Source organism: Poecilia formosa, unplaced genomic scaffold, assembly GCF_000485575.1.
Source record: "Poecilia formosa unplaced genomic scaffold, Poecilia_formosa-5.1.2 Scaffold112, whole genome shotgun sequence".
NCBI classification, from domain to species: domain Eukaryota; kingdom Metazoa; phylum Chordata; class Actinopteri; order Cyprinodontiformes; family Poeciliidae; genus Poecilia; species Poecilia formosa.
In genome coordinates, this window is record NW_006800051.1 from 1558536 (window position 1) to 1579327 (window position 20792).

The window sequence follows — 20792 nt, forward strand, 5'->3', positions numbered from 1 at the left end:
AGTAACAAATCAGATTTGCTCTAGCAACTCTCCAAAGACGTCTTTGCTCGTCTTTGCTTTTCTTCTTCTTTCCATTTATGTCAGGTAAATGAATGTATGTCTCCGTTGTTCTGCAGTTTCTGGTGTAAGTTTATACATTGTCTTATATTGGATTAAACTCTGTAATTCTGTGACGTCAACACTCATTGTCGTTTTCCTTGTGGCCACACGCGGCCTGCCGAGAGGACCTGGGATCCAGAGGAAGAGAGAGCCAGACCTTTTCCAAAGTTAACCAATTTAGAATGTCTTCCTTAACAACGTCCACATCCTTCGTCTGCGCCCGCGAGTCGCTTTGGGCTCATAAACCGTTCAAAGATGAATCTGATTGAGGTCACGTTTAATCAGCAACATGAACGACAAATAAATGTAGGCCATGTTATTAAAGCTATGCTACTGGAGAAATCATTCATTCATTTTCCAGTATTATATGGAGATTTTTTTTTTAACAACTCTCCTTCAGGCTCCGGGTGATTTTAAAACGTGAGGAGAAATTTGCTCTTATCTCTTTGTCCTGACTGAAAACACTTCAATCTTCAAGGCTCATGCAAACATTGAGTTGTAAAGTTAAACATGATGATGTGTTTTGTGTCTGATAGCTAACAACACGCAGAGCGATGGAGCCGCCATCTGGTGCCATCTGAAAGATTGATAAACAGTGAGAAACACCTCCATCACCGCTGATGCGTCGTTAGGAGAGAGCCGCTTGTTTAACCTTGAAGATGATCGTATCTCATGTTCGCATTTTGTTGAAATTAATTCATGTTGAGCGACATTCAAATCTGCAGCGCATGTTTACCTTCTACGGCTCATTAATCAGTGCTAAGAGACAAACAACAGCTCCATCATCGTCTCCATCGCCGCTCGCTGATTTATTTCAGCCTCTGGAGCTGCTGGGGCTTACTGAGCTGATTAAAGCTGGGGCCTCGCTCTTCCTCACACCTCTTCCTCACAGCGCAGCGCTGTCAGGGGGAGCCCGTCAGGAACAGGCTGCAGGGCGTCAGGTGTGAGAGTGGACAGCTTATCGTCACCTTCCTCTGACTGCCACATCCCACATCCACTCAAACTTACATAAGTCTTCACATAAAAATCCTCCTGCAGCGCAACATCATCGGATTATTAGCTATCACTCAGGATCAACACCCTTTGAACTTTTAAATTTCACTGGGATTTTAGGGGAAAGTCCAGCATAAAGCAGTTCATGATCATACAGAGGAAGGAAAATTAACATTTCTATTCAACTCCATGGGAGTGGCAGCATCATGCTGCGACTTTAAGCTCATAATTATAACTTTTATTTTTAGGAATTCGGATTATAAAACTTTCAAATATGTCTTTAAACTTGTATTGACTTATTTCTGTAATTTACTTTAAAACTATTAAGTATAACTTTAAAACTTGTGATTATAACTTTAAACTGACAATTGTGACAAAGTCAAGTTTATCACAATGAAAGTCGTAAATCTGACTTTTATTCTCGTAAATATGACTAAACTAGTAATAGTGATTTAACTTCCTGTTGGGGTTTTATTTCTTCCTTCATGGCAGAATCAGGCCTCCGTACTAAAGCTAAACCTCATAATGCAGATAAAATGCTGCTGGACGATCTGGATGCCTTTACAGTCACTGGAATAAAACCGAACCAAGCTAAGACTCGATGTTACTCAGCTGGAATATCCACCTTTCCAAACCACTGGGTAGGAATATCTGGAACATGAGATCCCCTCCATCCAGAGGGGCTCCAGACTGACCCAGCCCTCCACCATCAGGGCATCATTAAGCTCTGATGGTGGCAGTCGTATTTCAGCCACCTGAAAGCCTCCTTGTGCAGCTCAAGGCTCGGCTTTATTCGGCCCCAGTGATACCAGTGACCCGGAGGCGGTGCAGAACAAGGCCGTAAAAGCCTGGATTGTGCTGCCCAGGCTCACAGTGAATGCACTGGGTGCCAAGGCCGTTTTAAAAAGCTGCCAGTTCAATGTCGTCTGTGTCCCAGGGCCCGGCTGCTCGTTGCCGGGCCCACCTTCCCCCTGTGAGCCACCGGCCTCCGGTCGGCTCCGGCGTCGGGCCGCGGAGCCGACCGTTCATCATTCTGTCACCGGCTGCTGCAGGATAATGCCTCAGTGTCGGCGGCGCTTTTAAAATTCCAGCAACACGCCGATCCCTGCGAACAGCTCCGCTTTGTGACGCTGAAAGATTCCTGCTCAGACAGAAGCCGATGCTCCACTTTCAGGAGCTTATCAACGAAAAGCTGGAGCGTCCAGACCCCCACGCTCCACACAAACCGCTAAAAACAAGAAAAACGGCTGCGATGGTTAAACTTTTTCAGTGTTGAAATCTGTTAAAATAGACGACTAGAAACATAAAACATATTATCCTTTAGCTCCTGTCTGGTCAACACCAGTGAATGTTTTATTCATCAAATCTAATCTCAGGTGAAGAAAAACACTCAACAGATTCACCTCTGATTCATTGTAAAAGGTTCCAGGATAATGGAAACGCTGAGTGGAAAACTAAGTACACCCTTTCTGCTCTGGAGCAACGGGTGTGCTAACTTAACGCCAAGACAGGAACAGCATTTCCAAGATAATAAATAATAATAACTTAAAATAAATAAAAGTAACGTATTAAAAATAAAAAAAGAAATACAAGAAATGAATTGTACAAATAAAAAAATTAATTGAAAAGAAAAAAGTATATAATAAAATAAGACAAAAATAAAATAATAATACAAATAATAAAAAATGTAATTAATTAAAAATAAAAAAACGGATTATTCTCATTCTCAGAGAAAACAGAAAGCCAAGAGCTCCATCTCAGACTCTACGGGCTCAGTTAGAAGGTTAAAGGTTAAAGGTCATGACACTAATCCAGCCTGATTGCTAGAGAAAGCCTCTACTTTCTAGAAACAAGATGGCCGCCAGACTGAACCTGATGGAGGACAAGAGTTCTGGGACAAAGTCCTCTGACAAAGTAGTGACACTGGACCATGACGGACGGAACCAGATCTGCACAAATATCAGGAATACCAACTATCGAGCACGGTGGAGGAGGGTTTACTGGGTTTACTGGGTTTACTGGGTTGAGGGCCAGAATCTTAAATTATCTCCCTGGTTCTGCTGCATTGTGTTGGTGGATTCCTCTGTGCTGCTGGGGCTACATTCAGGTCCACGTTAAATTTATTCTGGTAAACTTACAGCATAACAAAAAGGAATCAACATGAAACTCTAAATACAAACCAATAATTTACCAAAAGCTGAATGAAGCTTCACTCTTCAGTCCCTAAACGACTCAGCAGTCTGCAGAAAGAGAGATTTCTACTGTCCATATTCAAACTCTGCATACACATGAGCACAAGTTTACATTAATATGTAAATACATAACAGTATAAACCTTTATAATTTTACATGTTAAGGTTTTTTTTAAAGCACATTAAAGGACCATATAATATAAATCATCATTTAATCCATTTCACACTGACTACTAAACCAGTCTGGATTTTACTTGACTTTTCATTTTAGAGTATTTAAAAATGAGCAAACCCAGTAAATTACATTTACTGTTAACTTAAATAGTTTCTGAATTCCAACAGGAAACATTTTGTTCATTCCAGTATTTTATATGCAATGTCTTTAAATTTTAAATTACTACTCTGAATAAAAAGATTATTAGTTTGATCACTGACTTCAATAAGCTTAACGGCTTTTTTTATAACTTAATATGAAAGTAGTTATTTTAATTGCATTTCCCCAAAATTTTCAACAATATGACAATCAGGGAACAACCAAGAGGGTGTATAATATATAAGACTTTTAAACTTATTACATTTTTTTATTTTAATATTCCAATAGTTTTCTGAGGCTTCCACATAACTTTCATGTTCAAAACTACATCGGCATCGGAGAAGATTTTCGTCGGAGGGGGTCAGACTGGGCCAGTAGAGGCTTTAGGGCGGCTGACAAAATGTTTTTCTTCTATTTATTTTGACTTCAAATTCAGGTCAACCCAAACAAGAGGAACAATTCAGGTTTTTGTGATATATGGATATATATAAAACAAATGCTTGTGTATTTCATTCTCTGTGTTTTACATTTATACTTTGAGAACATGACTTTGTGTGCCGTTGAATGAACTTAACATGCTTTTTCTGGGGCCATAGCCCTCCCTGGCCCCCCCTTTGGGGGCACCACTGCAAAATTATACTTTAAAATTGGGTCTCAAATTCTTTCAATTTCAACTAAATTTATATGTAACTTTACATTACACTAAATCTGTTTATCACAAAATAGCTTTTTTAAGTAGCTTTTTATAATGGAAGCGTCCATCAGCCAGACATGTTGGGACCAGGAGCGATCCGAAACATTTGGTTCCATAAATCAGCCTGAGCTGAGTTGGAGCATCCAGGGGCCACCCTGTGATCTCTACTTATGGAAGAGGAACGGCCCCCGGCTCGTCTTTCACAGACACCGGACGAGGCTTCTGCTCGCTCAACACGCCAGGCGTGACGCTGTTGTCATGGCGACACGCGGCGGCCCAGATGCCAGCAGAAATCCCTTCCTGGCTGCCGACCGTACGCCGCCTCCCGTGAGATCCAGAAGCAGGATCCAGAAGGACGACGAGGAGCGGATTAGCAACGGCCAGACGCTCGCTGGTGTAAACAGACGGGAAAATGAGTCTGGTCGGTCCAAGGAAACAGGTGTTCACATGAGTATAATCACATGGCACACACAGAGAGGAATGGCCCACTTGTGGTCCAGAGAATGGGCCCCAGCTGGGCTCAGTGTACATTACACAAACGAGTGTTTAGAGCGCCCAGGCAGCGGGCCTTCATCAGAGGATGTGACTGCTCAGCGGGACAAACAGGCCGATTGGATCTCTGTGATTGTGATAAATGAGCAGACTGAAATTAGAGCGTTGGAAAACAGGATAATTACAGATCCGGGCCTTCAGCGCAGCAGAACCGGCCCAAACAGAAACGGCAGACCTTCAGAGCTGCTTGGAGGCGTGAGCAGAGAGACGGAGAGTTTTACAGAAATCAGACGGGCGTTTCTTTTCACTTCTGTTTGACACACACAGAGTTTAGAGAAGCAGCGGTTCTGGTGTGAAAGACAAAACAAGATGTGAATGATGCCAGCGCCTGCTGATACGTTCTGGTACAATCTGTGACCGAGTCCAATCACTGGGTCAGCACTTTCTGAAGCAGACTGACCCGGTTCCCTTCAGTCCTCAGCTCATCCTGGTACTCTACAGTTTCTCTTTTTTTTATAAGGTTAAATATTCATAATCAACCAAAACTGGATTTGGTTGATTAACTGACTGAAGAGAAAGAAAAATAATTAATTAATAAGTAAAATATGAAAAATAAGGAAGTGAAAAAATAAATAAATAAAACTGGTCAGCTGCATGTTGATTTCGATTACTTAGTGCCGGGGTGCCCAAAGCCGGTCCTCGAGGGCCGGCATCCTGCATGTTTTAGCTCTCTCCCTGCCAGGGGCGCCGCCAGGAATCTTGGGCCCCCTGACAAAAAATTTGTTTGGCCCCCCTGTGCAGCTGCTGTTACAATTTTTTGAGTCTATTTGACCCATAAAAAGCATCACAATTTTACAGGCTTCATCTGCCTTGCTTTCTGTGGTTCAATGCTGATAATTAACACAATATTTACTGCTCATGAATTTAACATCCAACAGTCCACATCCAGTATGCAAGTAGGTTGCTTAAGTTTTTCCTATTAGTTTTAGATACTGATACCATGTGCAACAGTCAAAAGCAACGTGCAAAATACACATAAAGCAATCTAGACTTCTAAAAATGCTATGTAGTTCCATTTATTCAAGCTGCAGCTCACGACTTTAATAAAAATATGTTTTCTCCATATTTGTTAAAGCTGTCACCATGTCATGGAAGTTTGTTATGAGACAGATTATCTTTGAAAACAATCAATCTCCTCCATCTCCTTCCTGAATTATTATTACTGGCTAAAGTAATGCATCGTTCTGACCAAAACAACCAATCAGAACCAGTAGGATGCTCTTAGCGCTGTCAATCAACCTCATTCACTCACTGCTAAATGTGCTACTGGTGGAGAAACAACTTATCATTACAAGAAACCGTTTATCTGCCATCATTGGTAGCTATGCTAACTAAACCGAGCATTCACAGTTTGAATCTGCACAGCTCTGTGCTATGCTAGCTGCAGCACAGCACAAATTGAGGGGAAGGAAGGATGAGCAGCACCACATGAGATTGTGATTGACAGCAGTAAAACTCTCCTGCCACTGACTGGTTGTTTCTAGAGAACCCTGGGAGAAAGCAGCAGAAATAGATTTTTCACAGATTACCTCTCATACCATACTGTCACAACATAATGACAATTTTAAAAAATATGTGAAAAAAATATTAATATAAAAGTTACTGCAGCTTTAATTTCACTCAGGAAAGGACGGGTCAGGAGGGTCAGTGTTCTCCTTAGGCCTCTAATGAGCCATCATTTCATCCAGGTGTGTTAAACCAGGGAGAGAACTAAAACATGCAGGACCGACTTTGGGCACCCCTGAATTAGGGTGTTAAAAATGAATCACTTTTTTTTTTCTTTTTTACATCCAAAATTTCTAGCCTGTTTTTAGCGTCTGATCTGATGCAGATATGCTAACAAGAAGCGAATCTGCTTCAGATTAATGAAGAAGTGGCTTCTCTGGTCCCACTGAGGGTTAATTTCTGCTTCGATCTGACTGGAGGCCAGAAAAGACTATTGTTGTGTTCAAGTTGTGCTAAAGGAGATAGGCTACTGGCGAAGCTATTCAGGCCTAACATAGCATCTGAGTGCTAAACATGTAGCAGCAGCATAGAAAGCTAACATCAGCATCCACAGTCTACATTTCTAAAGAAGCTCCATGAATGATCAGGAGTTCCTGAAACTCTGAAAAGCTGAACTTTGCTCCAATCTGATGGTTGAAGAGCCTGAAGGACAGATTAAAACCATAAATGTCTTTGCTGTTCAGCTCCTTTGGCTATTCATTCAGTAATTTAGCAGCAAAAAGGGGATTTTGAACTGAAAATGTTGCTTATTTTGTCTATATGTAGGTTTTGATTAAAATTGTGCTTCATTAATTAAAGATGCTACAATTAACTAGAATTTAAAACAATAATCAAGTGTAACCACTAATAAAAATAAACAATGTTTAATGAATTTGTCTTCAGGAAGCAGAGGGATGCTGTGATAAAATCCATCTTCACAAGAGGAAGTCGAAGTTAAAAAAAAAATCAACTTTACAGCTTCTGGTAAATTTCTGTTCATAGCCTGAACTGAACTTCCTGCAAGGGGCAGCTGGACAAACTGGATACCTAACGACAAGAGCTGCATAAAACCTGAAATGTCTTCAGGGCAGGTTGACCCTGAAGCAGAAGAGCTGCAGCAGTAGAAGAAGAGCTGCAGTAGTAGAAGAGCTGCAGCAGTAGAAGAAGAGCTGGAGCAATAGAAGAAGAGCTGGAGCAGTAGAAGAAGAGCTGCAGCAGTAGAAGAGCTGCAGCAGTAGAAGAAGAGCTGCAGCAATAGAAGAAGAGCTGGAGCAATAGAAGAAGAGCTGGAGCAGTAGAAGAGCTGCAGCAGTAGAAGAGCTGCAGCAGTAGAAGAGCTGCAGCAGTGGAAGAGCTGCAGCAGTAGAAGAGCTGCAGCAGTAGAAGAGCTGCAGGCTGGCCCTGTAGCAGATAACAGAAGTGTCAGAAGCCACTATCTGGTGTTGCAGGTTTCTGTGAAATCATTCTGTGTTTCCGTGCAGATGAAATGTGCTGCATAAACTCACTTCCTTCACAGTTTGAAATAAACCTACTGAACTTCCTGATCTGTCGTCAGAAAGATCATGCAGAAGATAACTGTCGGCTCGCTGTTCACAGATAATTAGAGGATGTCACATTATAAATAACATTTTAGTTTTGGATTAAAAGTTTTTCAACAGAAGCTGAAAGTTTGGAAACGTCAGTGACTGAAGAGCTAGACTTTGTATTTAGCCAGTTTTTACTTTGATTGTTGACTCCTGAATAATAAAAACCACTAAAACATTGAGTGACCACATGTTTGTTATTGGCTAATTGTCCACAAGCTTGACCTTATGATGACAATAAAAACAAATGTTCATTCCTGTTATATTTAATATGATTTAGTTGAAGCTCTTTCAAGACAAGAAAATAAAAATAAATATTTATTTTAGCTGCAGAATATCTTGAGAAACAAATGTCATCCCTGTGTTAATGTGTGCAATATCTGTTTTGCTATTACATTTCAAAAGTTATGCATTTAAGCTCTTCTGACCAATAGGACATGTTTTAAATATTATAATTTATAAATATATTGTTTTATTATAACTAAACAGTTACTTTCAACAAAAGTACATTCTGAAAACCATTAAGCAGATATTAAGCATCTCATTATGCCTGCAGGTCTGTGATAAAATGTTTTTATTGATCCGATGTTATAATGTTTTTGTGTTTTTATAGTTGAAAGCAGAATATAACAATAGAAATAAAAAATTTAAAACATTTATCTGTGTGGAGTTAATCTATATGTGTTTCACTTAATGACATATATGAACTTTTCAATAATATTCTAATCTATTAAGTATTACTCTGTTCTGGATATGTATAAAAGACAATCATAATAATTGATTATGATAATAATCATTGATTATTAATATCAATTAATAAAAAGTAGCAAAAAAACTTTAATCTAACTTTTTAAAACATTTTTAAAAATTCATTTACAATATAAACTATAATTCATCTTTATTTTTTATTAACAGAATATGCCTTTTAAAAAAAAATAGGGCGATTTATAAGGTGGATTTTACTGTGAGCTTTTATTTTGTTACTTTTACTGACTTTTTTTAGGGTGACGTCATATTTGTAGCGGACGGAGTAGTGGGTGGGATCAGAATGTCGCGCTGACCAATCAGCGGCCGTGTGAGCAGCGGGGCGCCGCAGCCAGTCGGTGTGGAGCAGCAGTCCGGTCGGAGCGGAGCAGAAAGCGGTGCTGCGCCTCTCAGACGGATTTCTGCGTGTTTCTCCGTGGATGTGGCTGCGGATGGATCGGTAATTGAAAGACGAACTTCCTCCGGTCTGCTGTCTTTTACATGAGTCGCTGCTGGTCGTCATAAACCGGATATTTGTGATATCTTTTTTGGATTTGGACAAGAAGCAGGATGAAATATAAAGTAAGTACGCGATTGGTTACTTTCTGCCGCCGCTTCTGTCAGAAATATTTCTGCTGAGTTTCTGCTTGAGATTTGATATTTAAAGTCCCAAACCTTTAAAATACGAACAGATTTTTGACAATAAAGGAGGAACTTCACAAAGGAAACGATGACAGTTTTTCAAACTGCAGCTGATGTGGTTCAGAGCGCAGGTTTAAATTTGCTGTCAGCAGAGGCGCAAATATGAAAAAACTCCCCCCAGTTGGAGCTTGGAGCCGCCAGGGCCCCCATGTTAAAAACTAAAAACAGGAGCAGAGTCCGGGCCTGGACTCAGGTTTTACTTTGGCGTGGCCAGCTGCAGGAACCAACCTATAATCATGTGGGCTGGATGATGAGAGTTAAAGCCTGGAAATATATGTGACGCCATCCAGAACCTCAGTAAACTGCAGCAGAGGCAGAAAAATGTTTTTTTTTTAAGTTAGTGAACTCAAACTGAGGTTTACTTCTAGATCTTTGGTGAAAGAAAAACAAAGATCTCTGCAGACAATACAAAACTGAAAAACTACAGTAATGGCAGCTGTTTTCTACTCTGTCAACAGTTTAATAATTATTAATGACTTTCATCAATAGTTGTAATAGTTTTATTATTTGTTTCCAAAATCCAGATTACATTTAGATTAATACTTCTTGAAGCTAACAGTTAATATAACAAATGTTATATTAATGTGACAGTTCTTCATCTTAACGGATAATTATGTTTTAAACAGTTTTGCCTGTCATAAAAAACATGTTCTGGAAACATTTTTGTAAAAATACTGTCAGACTTATTAAAGTCTCTATTAACTGTAGAAAACTCTTGGCCTTTCCTTTGTTCTTTAAGGGAAAAGTTTTGATCTAGTTTGATATTTGTGATCAAATTACACAAAAAAACCTAAATTATGATGAAATTTCCAGCTAAAGATTGAAAATTAAAAGCAAATTTGTTTGAAGATATAAATAACACTTATGGTTTGGCTAAATATTACAAACAGTGAGAATCGCCTGCAGGTGCAGCTGGGGTTAGGGTGAAATCGACATTTAAAATAGCTTATCATGCTATTCTCACGGTTGTCGGAAATGATCCACAACCTGTTGGTAATTTTCTATTTCTCTCAGCCTAAATGCTGCAGGAAAACAGTTTAAAACAGAACTGTGTAAAGGCCAGGCAGCTGAGCACAGATCTGTAAAAACCTGACGTGACGATCCTGATTTCGACCCGTAACCAGAAAAGCCGCAAAATATTATTAGGGGAGAAAAAAACGGATTCACGTAAGAATCACAATTCTTATTTACTACGATTCAGAGTCTATTTAAAAACTAAAAAAGTCTGCTGGCTGCCGGCCTCCATTTTGTTACAAGGTGGGATGTTCAGACGTTGCCATGGAGACGGTACTGGAACGTACGCCTACGAGGAAATCACCAAAACAAGGAGGAAACGATTTAACTGGATCTATCTTCGTTGAAGGAAAACATTGGGACTCATTTTAGTTTGTTTTTTTTAACAAATTCCCGGGGCGACCCGGCTTGTCATGACAATATAAGAACTTTGGGAAGCCAGGGTTCGCCGTTCCCTCCGGTACAGAGCTCTGGGAGGCGTGCTGCGATTGGTCAGAGGTCTGTGGCCATGTTTTATGGAGAAATGGTGATATTTCTCTTCAGCTAATCTGATTCCAGATTGTATCGGGGTGAAAGGTGTTAATCCAGTGCAGTGAGGAATTCTGTCCAGTTTTTACAATGCTTTACTAAATAACTACAAAGTGCAGACGTGGCCTGGTAGGCGGGTCACAGCGACTGATTTTAAGACCTTTGTGAAGGCAGATAAGATCAGTTTCACTTGTACGTATCGGCTGATCGCCAGGCTCCCAAATTAAGGAAATCTGGGCCAATTTATCAGTGCATATAATGGTTGGAAAGGGAATGAATGGTTCTTTACAGTTCATTACAGGAGAGCTCAGCTCAACTTCCTGCACCGGATCCTTATTATCTGATCAGAGTTAAACTTTGTTCTGGTTTAAACAAACCACTGCGACTGAAGCAGACGGGCCCAGAAGATGGCCGCAGTCGATGCACGTCGGCCATTTTTCTGTTATGAAACGTGGATGATGAAGATGTTGTCCTGATCATCTTCATCATCCACTTTTCTCAGTTTGATGCATCTTTGGTGTTTGCATAACTGAAAGTTCTCTGTTTCTGCAGTTCATGGCCTTTAGCATACTGCTGGAGCTGTCAGAGCTGCCAAAAATGGATTTGAAGTTAGAAATTCAAATAATTATAGTGCTAATTTCTGGTTTCCACTAGAGAAAAACAAATAATGAAAGTATATTTTTGGAAAAAAGGGATGTGAGCAGCACTTTAAATTAAGACGATTATTAAAAGAAGGCATGAAATTTATTTTCTATTATATAGATATTACTGTAACATAGATAAAACTACATTGGTAGAAACAAGAACAGGAAGTGTGTCAGTCTTTCTGTGAAAAAGCTTCCTATATTTATCGTAGCTTAATAAATGGGTCGCGCCCAGACCTGGTTTCAGTCAGAGCCGCTGGATGTTTGTGGTTGTATTTACTGCTAAACTAAAATGAAAGCCAAAAAGGAGATAAAAGATGAGTTCTTAGTTTTCTACTGAATATTTTCCATTTCAACATTTTGTCAGTGAAAACTGATCCATCTTCAACTTCCTGTGCTGGAGGACCAAATTGCACCATTTTTGGGTCCCATAAGGCCCGCAGGCCACACTTTGGACAGCCCTGATATTGTTAGTGCAGGTTTCCGAGTTTTCATCCCAGACATTTTAACCAGCCAGAGGCCAGCTGGGCTTCATATCAAACACCAGGAGCTTCAAGGTTTCTTCTCTGGGTTGTTGGATCCAGGACCTTCATCCCAGTCCTGCTGAGTCACGGCCCTGTTGCCTGCCCCCTAATCACAGGCCAGCAGGAGGAGGAGGATGGTTTGGGTGTGAGCGTCTCCATGGTGACAGTGGTCATGGTAAACAGGGAGACTTATCAGTGGAAGCCGATGAACACCCTCTGCTGATAATAAACACGATCTCGTCACACCGCATCGCCAGAGGAGTCCAGCAGGATTATCGGGTTCCAGCTGCTCCCAGATCAGTTAAAGAGGGTCAGAATTTCCTACGTCCATCCAGGCTGATCCACAGAGACACGAACAGAAGATCATTCACAGAAGCTTCAGGAGTTTATGAGAAATAAAACCTTAAAGATAAATATGGGTAAAAAAAATCCAGAAAAAGAAATTAAATGAGAGAAGATGGGAGTTCACAACTCTATTCTTTATGTTTAACTTTACTAAACCATCCATCCATCCATCCATCCATCCATCTCCATCCATCTCCATCCATCCATCCATGGTATATCTTGGCGTTTGGGACCACAGCTGCCCATGAATTGCTAAAATCTGCGAATAGTTGAAACTCATGAAAACACTTCTGCCTATTTTAACAGTTAAAACACCAAATGTACCTTAATATACATTAATATTATATTAAAGTATAATATTAATATGTGCTAAGATGACTAAGATGGAAGCCATCTTAGCACTACGCAGAAGCTAACATCTACTGTCTTCCTTATCTTTGGGTTCAGCGAATCTGTGAAGGATAGTGAAAGGCGCCAGACGTCGGAGCATATTCTGCAAATGTGTGTTCATTAGCTCTTTCTCAGAAAATCCAAAAAACCATCTTGAGCGAGTATAAAAACATTTTTGCAAAATTGAGAAAACAATTTAGTATTTTGCCATTTCCATCAACCTTGAAGCAATACTTCAAAATACTCATCACTGAAAGCACCCAAACATCACATGAAACCCAGATTTTGAGAGTGTTTCTGCTGCTGTGAGGCTCAGGTCGAGGTGATTCAGTTTGAACATGGTGACGTTGGGATCTGGTTTCCCTGGAACCTTCTCATTCTCTGCAGATGATGTCAGTGTTGCAGAAATAGCTACACAGTCACAGCCAGGAGGAGCGATTAGGCGAACCCAAACTCAGTGTTTCCCTCTGAGTTTCTTGGGTTCAGACTTCAGGCAGTGGGCCAACATAGTTGGAGGAGAGTTGACATTGTTCTGAGAGCGAGGAGGAGGAGGAGGTGCTGAAAGGGGCTGCAGAAATGAAAGAGGGGGTGGGGGTGGGAGGTCGAGGAGCTCCCTGGGAGAATAAGAGCATTCCGGGCGATGGTTCATGGGAGGCTGGTCCAGAAGATGCACCGATTGTTTCAAGGTGCCCCCCTTTACATTGTTAACGAGCCGTTTCTTTTCTGCTCCTGTCTGCTTCAGTGTTTACGTGTCAGAGCAGCGGTTCCTGAATGAGACGCTTGTTTTCAGCTCAGAGGAAACCAGAGGTCGACCCTCCAAACCAACAGTTTCACACTAAATGATCAAACCTGTAATGTGGCCAAGATGCATCTCAGCTCCTGTGTCACAGTGACAAAAGCAGCAGAAAAAGGTTTAGCGGTTCTGATCGGTTTAAAAGTGCCTGGAAGGAAGGTTTGGTGTCATGACTGAAACCTGAGCAGAATTGGACTAAAATTAAATTTTTCTGACTACATATGAACAGAATAATGCTGAAGAGCGGTTTGCCTGCAGGTTAACCAGTCGTGTTTCCTGCTGCTGTTTGACCCATTTTCCTACAAGCAGCATCTTTCAGCTCGTCTACAGAAAAGCAAGGATGATAACGGAGGTGTGTTAGGTCAACAGTCAGGTTCTGTTGAGTTGTAGGCACTGATACCGGACCACAACGGGTCTAAAACTTTCATAAGAAGTTTTTTTTTTTTTTTACCAGAAATGCACCGAAGTATTGACCTGCTTCCTTCAAGGACGTCTCCAGCTGGCACTCACTGAGAGCGTCTGTAACCAGAACTGTGACTATAATAATAATAACAATAATAATAACGGAGGAAGTTGAGCTCTCAGAGGAGAATTCAAATGATTCCTCCTCTGAGAGAGGAATCATTTGAATTCTCCTCTGAGAGCTGGTTGATTTTCTCTCAACCAGCTTTGAAGCTTTCAGTTGGAATCAAACCTGCTGAAACCAATTTCACATGGTTTTCCCTGTCTGGCGATCTTAAGAACGCTCCGATTATCCAGATGGCTCTAAAGATAATCGTAGTGGACATTTCTGCTATGTGCTCAGAGCTATCCGGTCCTTTTGGAATAACGTTGGGTCCGCTCTGTTCTAAAATCTGGAATATTCAACATGTGGAATTGCCGATGAATGTGATGGAAACATGGAGCGGATCCCAAATACAGAAGACAAAACAGCTGCCAGGGTGAAGCAGAAAGTCCAGAGAATGTTGGAGAGGTCTTTGTGTCGTTTTTTTCTCCGTTAATCGTCCACAGACTTTCCCCATTGCTTCTGTCTGGTTGGTCATATTTATTTCTCTGAACTCACATTTGGGCTCAAAGTTCTGTGACATGTAATGTCGGTGAGTAAAATCGGTTTGTAAGTGGTTTGCTGCAACTGTAGAACCAATCTTTTATAATATTTCATCACCGTGTGTCGGGTCTCATAGGTTTTGAAAATCAGCAGATAATTTTTAAATCTTGTGTGAAGTGAACCAGGCTTAACTCTGCCAAGGAACCTCCAAGGCATTTCCTTCTAGTTTTATTTTTATGTGTCGATGCGTTATATAGTTATACAGTAAAGTTATATAGTTTAAATGTTTTCTGTCCAGCTTCAGATATTGACCCAGATCCCTCTGGTTTTCCATGCATCTCATGTCAAACACCCTGAACTCCCTCTGAGTGATTACAGAGCCGGTTGTTTGTTGTCCTGATAAAAGTGGGAATGTTGAGGGATTCATCCCAGACGGACTTGGCGGTCTCGTCTTTGTGTCTCTGACATCTCTGCGTAGCGTGAAATCAGAGGGACACTGCAGTGAATCTCCGGCTCATTGGGGATTCCTGTATGCTAAACCATCCAATGTGGCCCCGCGGAGATACCACTCAACATATTTCACATGTCAGCTAATGCCCCCCCGCGGGGATTACTGTTGGTCTCCAAGGGTTACCATGATGCTGAGGCGCAACCTCGCCTGGCATCACCATGAAGCTGGGAAATAATCCTGCAGGGAGGCTCTCAGATCATCATCCAAGCTGTAAATCACTTCAGGACAGACGTCTGTCGCAGATTTAATGTCTTCCCGCTGAAGTCCCAGGATGAATCGTTGTTTCCTCAGGACCTAATGACAGCTTAGAGAGACGGAGAGGAGTCCGGTCTGTTTGCAGGAAGAGCTGCAGGGCGAGGAGGGAAGACTACCTTGGAGTTTATGTGGTTGTAAAATCAGCAGAAAAACACAAAATGAGAGGAAGAAGAACCTGCTGAGCCTGGATTGTTTCCTGTGACTGAGGGCGTTGCAGCAGAGCAAACGTCCTGTTTCATCAGGAGCTTAACGGCTCCAGACTGACAGCAGGAACCCAGCAGAGGGACTCTTTATAACACGACACATATGAAAGTCGTTCCCGTTTAAAAACCTGAATTCAGAAACAGCAGAGAATTTCAAAACGCTTTACAAAAAGAACAAACAGAAATTCTTCCTTTAGCATGACCATTTAATGAGAAGTTGTTTAGTGAGATTAGGCACAGGTTCTGAGCGTAGGCTATTATTTCTAATATTTTTTCATATTTTTGTCCTTTTATTTGGCAACATACCGCTGTGGGGCCCTGGTATCCGAAGAGGTTAGCGATGACAGCTGGACACTAAAATCCAAGATATTGTAATGTTTTTTTTTTGTTTGTTGTTTTGCTTTAGAAATATCATATATTACTGGAATTTTGTGATAAATTTTAAAAAAAGAGAAAAAATCAGTGGACCTGAAATGTCCACCCGCTTCTGCGTAATAAAAAAAGTCTCAATGACAAAATCCTTAAGGTGAACGAAAACATCCGACTGCATATAAAAGCTGATGTACGTTTGGGGTGAAAAAGTCCAAACCAACAGAAGAATGACCAGAAAACGAAGCAAAGTCCATTTTCTTCATCTGTCCTCTGATAGTTGATTTTTGACTCAGATTTTCTCCTGATTTGTTGACTTTCTGGTCTTTGGAGACGATTGTATGGAATTGCGTAAACCGCTGCTCTATCGGGGCTTTTAACGTCTGAAACTCTAATTTAGAATTTCATGTTTCATTGCTGTTATATTTAGTAAGATATTAGAAAACCCAGCACAGCCTAATTAGCTCATGTGTTGATACTCATGGTAATTTACAGTTAGAGCAGAATCTGGATAAAAGTTGAACAAGAGGAGATATTTTCAGACTAAATTTCATATTTCAGGTTTTCCTGCTGCAGATGAAAACATCTGGAGAGACTGAAGCAGTTTTGCAGGTGAAGATTTTAAGCTGAACTGAGCTAAAAGCTGCTGCTGCCTGTTTAAAGGCAGGAGACTGGATGTAAATAAATGATTCAGAGTAAAGTGGGTGAAGATGTGGGACAGAGAGTTTACCCACGTCATGACTTGGCTCCTGAACATACAGATTACAGCTGCGTATGTTGCTTTGTTGCCAGGGAAACTCCCTCCTCTCGTCATGATTACGCTGCAGCGATCAGTTTGTGGCTCAGCTTCACATCCTGCTGCGGACCTGCCGCTCTGACACTGCAGGGCGTGGAGGTTTCCTCTGCAGCCAGCGGGGCCCAGTCATGTTTACTCTGGGGACAAAGGCGGCTTTTTATGCTCACACTGACAGGAGCTTTCTCTGTTCTCCAGTTTAAACGCCTGAAAGGCCAAAAGTGACGTAAAGATCAACATTGAAGTGATTTCCTCTGAGCAGCGAGCTCTTCCTTCAGGAGCAGGGCTACTGTTTGCACCATTTGGCAGAAAGGCACTGATCACACCTGATTCAGACTTGTTCCTATTCTAACCGTGCTTTCATCATTTTTTTATTGTGCATTTTGAAGTATCGCATTAGAAAAAAGTAGATGGAAGCAGCAAAATTCAAATTAACTTTTTTAATTTTGCAAAAGACATTTTTATGCTCACTTGAGATGGTTTTTAGCTTTTATGAAAAAGAGTTAATGTGCTAAAGCGGAGGTGGAAACACATTTGCTGAATAAGTTCTAACATAGTGAACGCTCTCATTCACTGGTGGCTCGGTGCCTTACCAGAGGCACCAAACTCTGAGAATTTTCTAAGTCCAAACTTCCAGTTGGAGGGCAGGACTCTTTTTCCATGTTAGTTAGCAACTTCTACTTCCTGTTTATTACCATCATACGTAGCATCAACATTAGGGCTGTAGTGATACAATAATCTCATGATACGATATACAATATTCTGCTCACAATACGATATATAGTGCAATATTCATTAAACGATACAATTCAATACACTTTTGCGATTTTCTGAAAGATTTTAGAGGGACAGAGTGATTTTGGTGACATTTTGTGACTGTTATAGAGTTGGATTGAATTAATTTAACTGAAAACTGATTAAAAGCACCAACTACACAATACCTGACTCTGGTGGGACATGGACACAGACTTAAAGTCAACAGCTGGACAAAATGAATCAAAGAAGTGGTGAGAAAACATGTTTCTTTTAATTGAAACAGTACAAACTGTAGCTTACATGCATTTGTAAAGTAAATAAAGTGCACCAAGTACCTGCTATAAATAGTTTGATACCTTTTTAACCTTGAGACTTAACATCTGAAGGAATCACTCTAAGCCTGATGACCTAATCACTCTCCCGGCGAAGCAAGCAGTGAGTGAGCAAGGTGACAGTTGGATGCTACAATACTTGGGGATGAATATCGATTTTTTCTAAGAAAGAAAATATCGATATATATCGCAAAATTGATATTATTACACAGCCCTAATCAACATCTGATGAAAATACACTTTACATTTACCAGTAGATGAAAACAAAACTACATTGCCTTTCTTTTTTGTAACATTTTAAAAGTTCGCTCAAAATTTGCATGAAACAGCTCCAGCTTGCATCCATCTACATGCTGCCTGTGGTGCATTTCTAATGCGTTAATTTTAATTGATAAATTTCAAAGATTTTACCTGTTAAAAATTTTGATGCAATTAATCACTTTTCTTTTCATAAAAAAAGACCTGGGTGGAACCTTCATGTTCACGTTTCTGGTACACCCGTAAATCTGACGCACAAGCAACATCCGCAAGTGGGAGACAATTAATTTTATCTCTAATGTTTTAGAATTCCTGAAGAAAATCTTTTCTAGAGCATCGCGAATGGTGTATTAACATTTATGCTGGATTTATTGCACTAAAAGCTTTTGGAGAAGATTACTTAGTGAAATATCTGGGGCAGTCTTGATGAAAGTCAGTCTGATTCATAAAAACAAGCCAGATAATAATTGAGTCACTGATGATGTTTATCTGTCAATTCACTGTTCTTTTGCAGTCAGAGGCTTTAAAACCGCTAGATGAGCAAAAACTTCCGCTGATGTTCTCATTTCTGTGGTTTTAACCCAATGCTGCAGAGCTCTGGGCGTGCCGGCGTTATGAACAACATGGTGAAGAAGCTGATCGGGTGCCAATGAGCTCTCAGATGATATTCTTTAGAATAATGTCTCATTTTTTGAATGTAAATAACCGAACCTGATGACAGAGGCTCTGATAAAACCTCATTCTGGTGAGGTTTTATCAGAGCCTGTGTGATCTCAGACCAGGTAGCCAGAAACTTTGCCTTCTGCTCTGCCCTCAGAGATAAAGCATTGCTTGTTTACAGTCGGTTGCGACTCTTTGTGCTGTATTGATTTATGGTTGGTTGCGTAAGGCATTATTGGCTGTATTGTGTCACGTCCCCTCTAAAGCCTCTGTGGTGTAAAGATGTTAACACATGGCAGCCGGTTACGAAAACGGCCTGAGCTCGGAACAGCTTCCCAAGAGCCTGCCCGACCAGAACCTTCACACGGCCCATTTATCTGAACTGGCTTTCACCCGCAGCAGGCCTCACTCCACGGAGCGGCTCGGAAAAGTCATCAGTTCCTCATTACCGTCATTACTATAATTATGTTCTATATTGAGACGCAGAAACGAGGCCAGATGAGAGTGTGTGAACCACCGCCGGGACACGTGCTGCAGCGGTGCGGCCTGTTCCATCCCGCCGACGCCCCCCCACCTTCTCGGTGGAGCGGACCGCCGCTTTTAGGAGCAGGTTGTTTGTTTGGGCTCAAAACAGAAGAGCGCTGGTTGCCATGGGAACCTGGGTTGTGTGTTTGGAGAAATCATCAGCCAAAGCCGCCTTCATCCTGATGAGAGGAAACCACCCAGAACGCTTGCTGAAAGAAAAAGGTGGGGTTCGTTACGCAACGGCCGTCCTTTATTTCTGGAAAGGTTCAAGCAGAGCTGGAGCCAATCAGAACACACTGGTACCGTCTGTGTTGACGCAGACATCGGATCAGAGTCAGGTTCATTTCTTCCTGTACTAAAGGAGGGGGGTGTCATTTCTTTTTCAGGTGGATTAATTTCCTCAAATCACTCTACATCCTGCCACTGTTTTCTGATTTTACTACAAACTCGACCAATCAGAAAGAACCATACCACCCAGTTCCAGTTCAGCAAAGTCCGCCTGTTTGTTTTTGTGATGGTAGGAGACCAAAGAGGAGTCTAATGGTTGCTCTGGAGACATGGTGACATGGTGAATACAATTGAAAGTGGTTCATGTGTGCTGTGTTGTAACTCTAGTACTAAATCTGTAATTCCTACAACTTTTTATTGTCATGTTTTGGGTCTCAGGTTCTGAAAATTGTCCGACAAACTTAAAATCTTAAAAAGCAGACAGGTGTGCTGGTTTCCTCTCCAGTCATTTCTACATGGGTAGATTCATTTTCTGTTTGTCCAGCGGCTGCTGAACCTGGGTCTTTCTGCATGGAGTTTACATGCGTGGGTTTTCTCCAGGTGGACTGACGACCTGTCCAGGGTGTACCCCATCCTCTCATTTCCTCATGCCACTCGTTTCTCTAAAACAGAACCAGTGAGCCATTGTTTGTTAGATTTGTCAAATATTTGAAAAACCATAAGATTAACCCTGATCTGGATGCCTCTATATAGTTGACCCATTCGGTGCTCTAGTTTGGTTTGCCTCCAACAGTTTGGGCTTCCTTAGATGGAGATCTAAACACTGTTAGGACCATGCAAACATTGGATTGTTTACTCGGTTCTGATTTGAACATCTGGACTCAAACCCAAACAGGTTTGTTAGCGTAGCAGCTCAGATCGATAGATCTTCAGACAGATCTGTTGTTTTTACAGCCAACAACCAGTTCAGACCAGTTAAAGGTCATGTTTACTGCTTCACACCAAGCCTCAGATATCATCTTTGAAATCCACCATTCACCATCTGCAGAGATGCTATAAAAGTGACGATGATTCATCAAGTGACGTTGTCTGTTCTGTTTATCTCCCTAATAAAAAAAAGAACCGCAGTGAGAAGCTGTGAAAATGTGTCAGACCATTTCCTTTGGGATCTCTGCGGTCTCCAGACTCATCATAGCTGATGAGGTCCTACGTTTGGTGGGCGAGTTTTTCTATAAACTCAAAACAAAACTGGCTGGTCTG

General features: G+C 41.1%; 1 protein-coding gene across 1 annotated transcript in view; it reads left to right on the forward strand.

Annotated features, from left to right (window-relative positions):
- Positions 1–9024: 9024 nt before the first annotated feature.
- nedd9 (neural precursor cell expressed, developmentally down-regulated 9) overlaps positions 9025–20792 on the forward strand; it is a 30954-nt gene continuing 19186 nt past the window's right edge. The window contains exon 1 of the mRNA XM_007560038.2: positions 9025–9236. Coding sequence (XP_007560100.1) covers positions 9225–9236 — 12 coding nt within the window. The 5' untranslated portion in view covers positions 9025–9224. The remainder of the gene's footprint in view (positions 9237–20792) is intronic.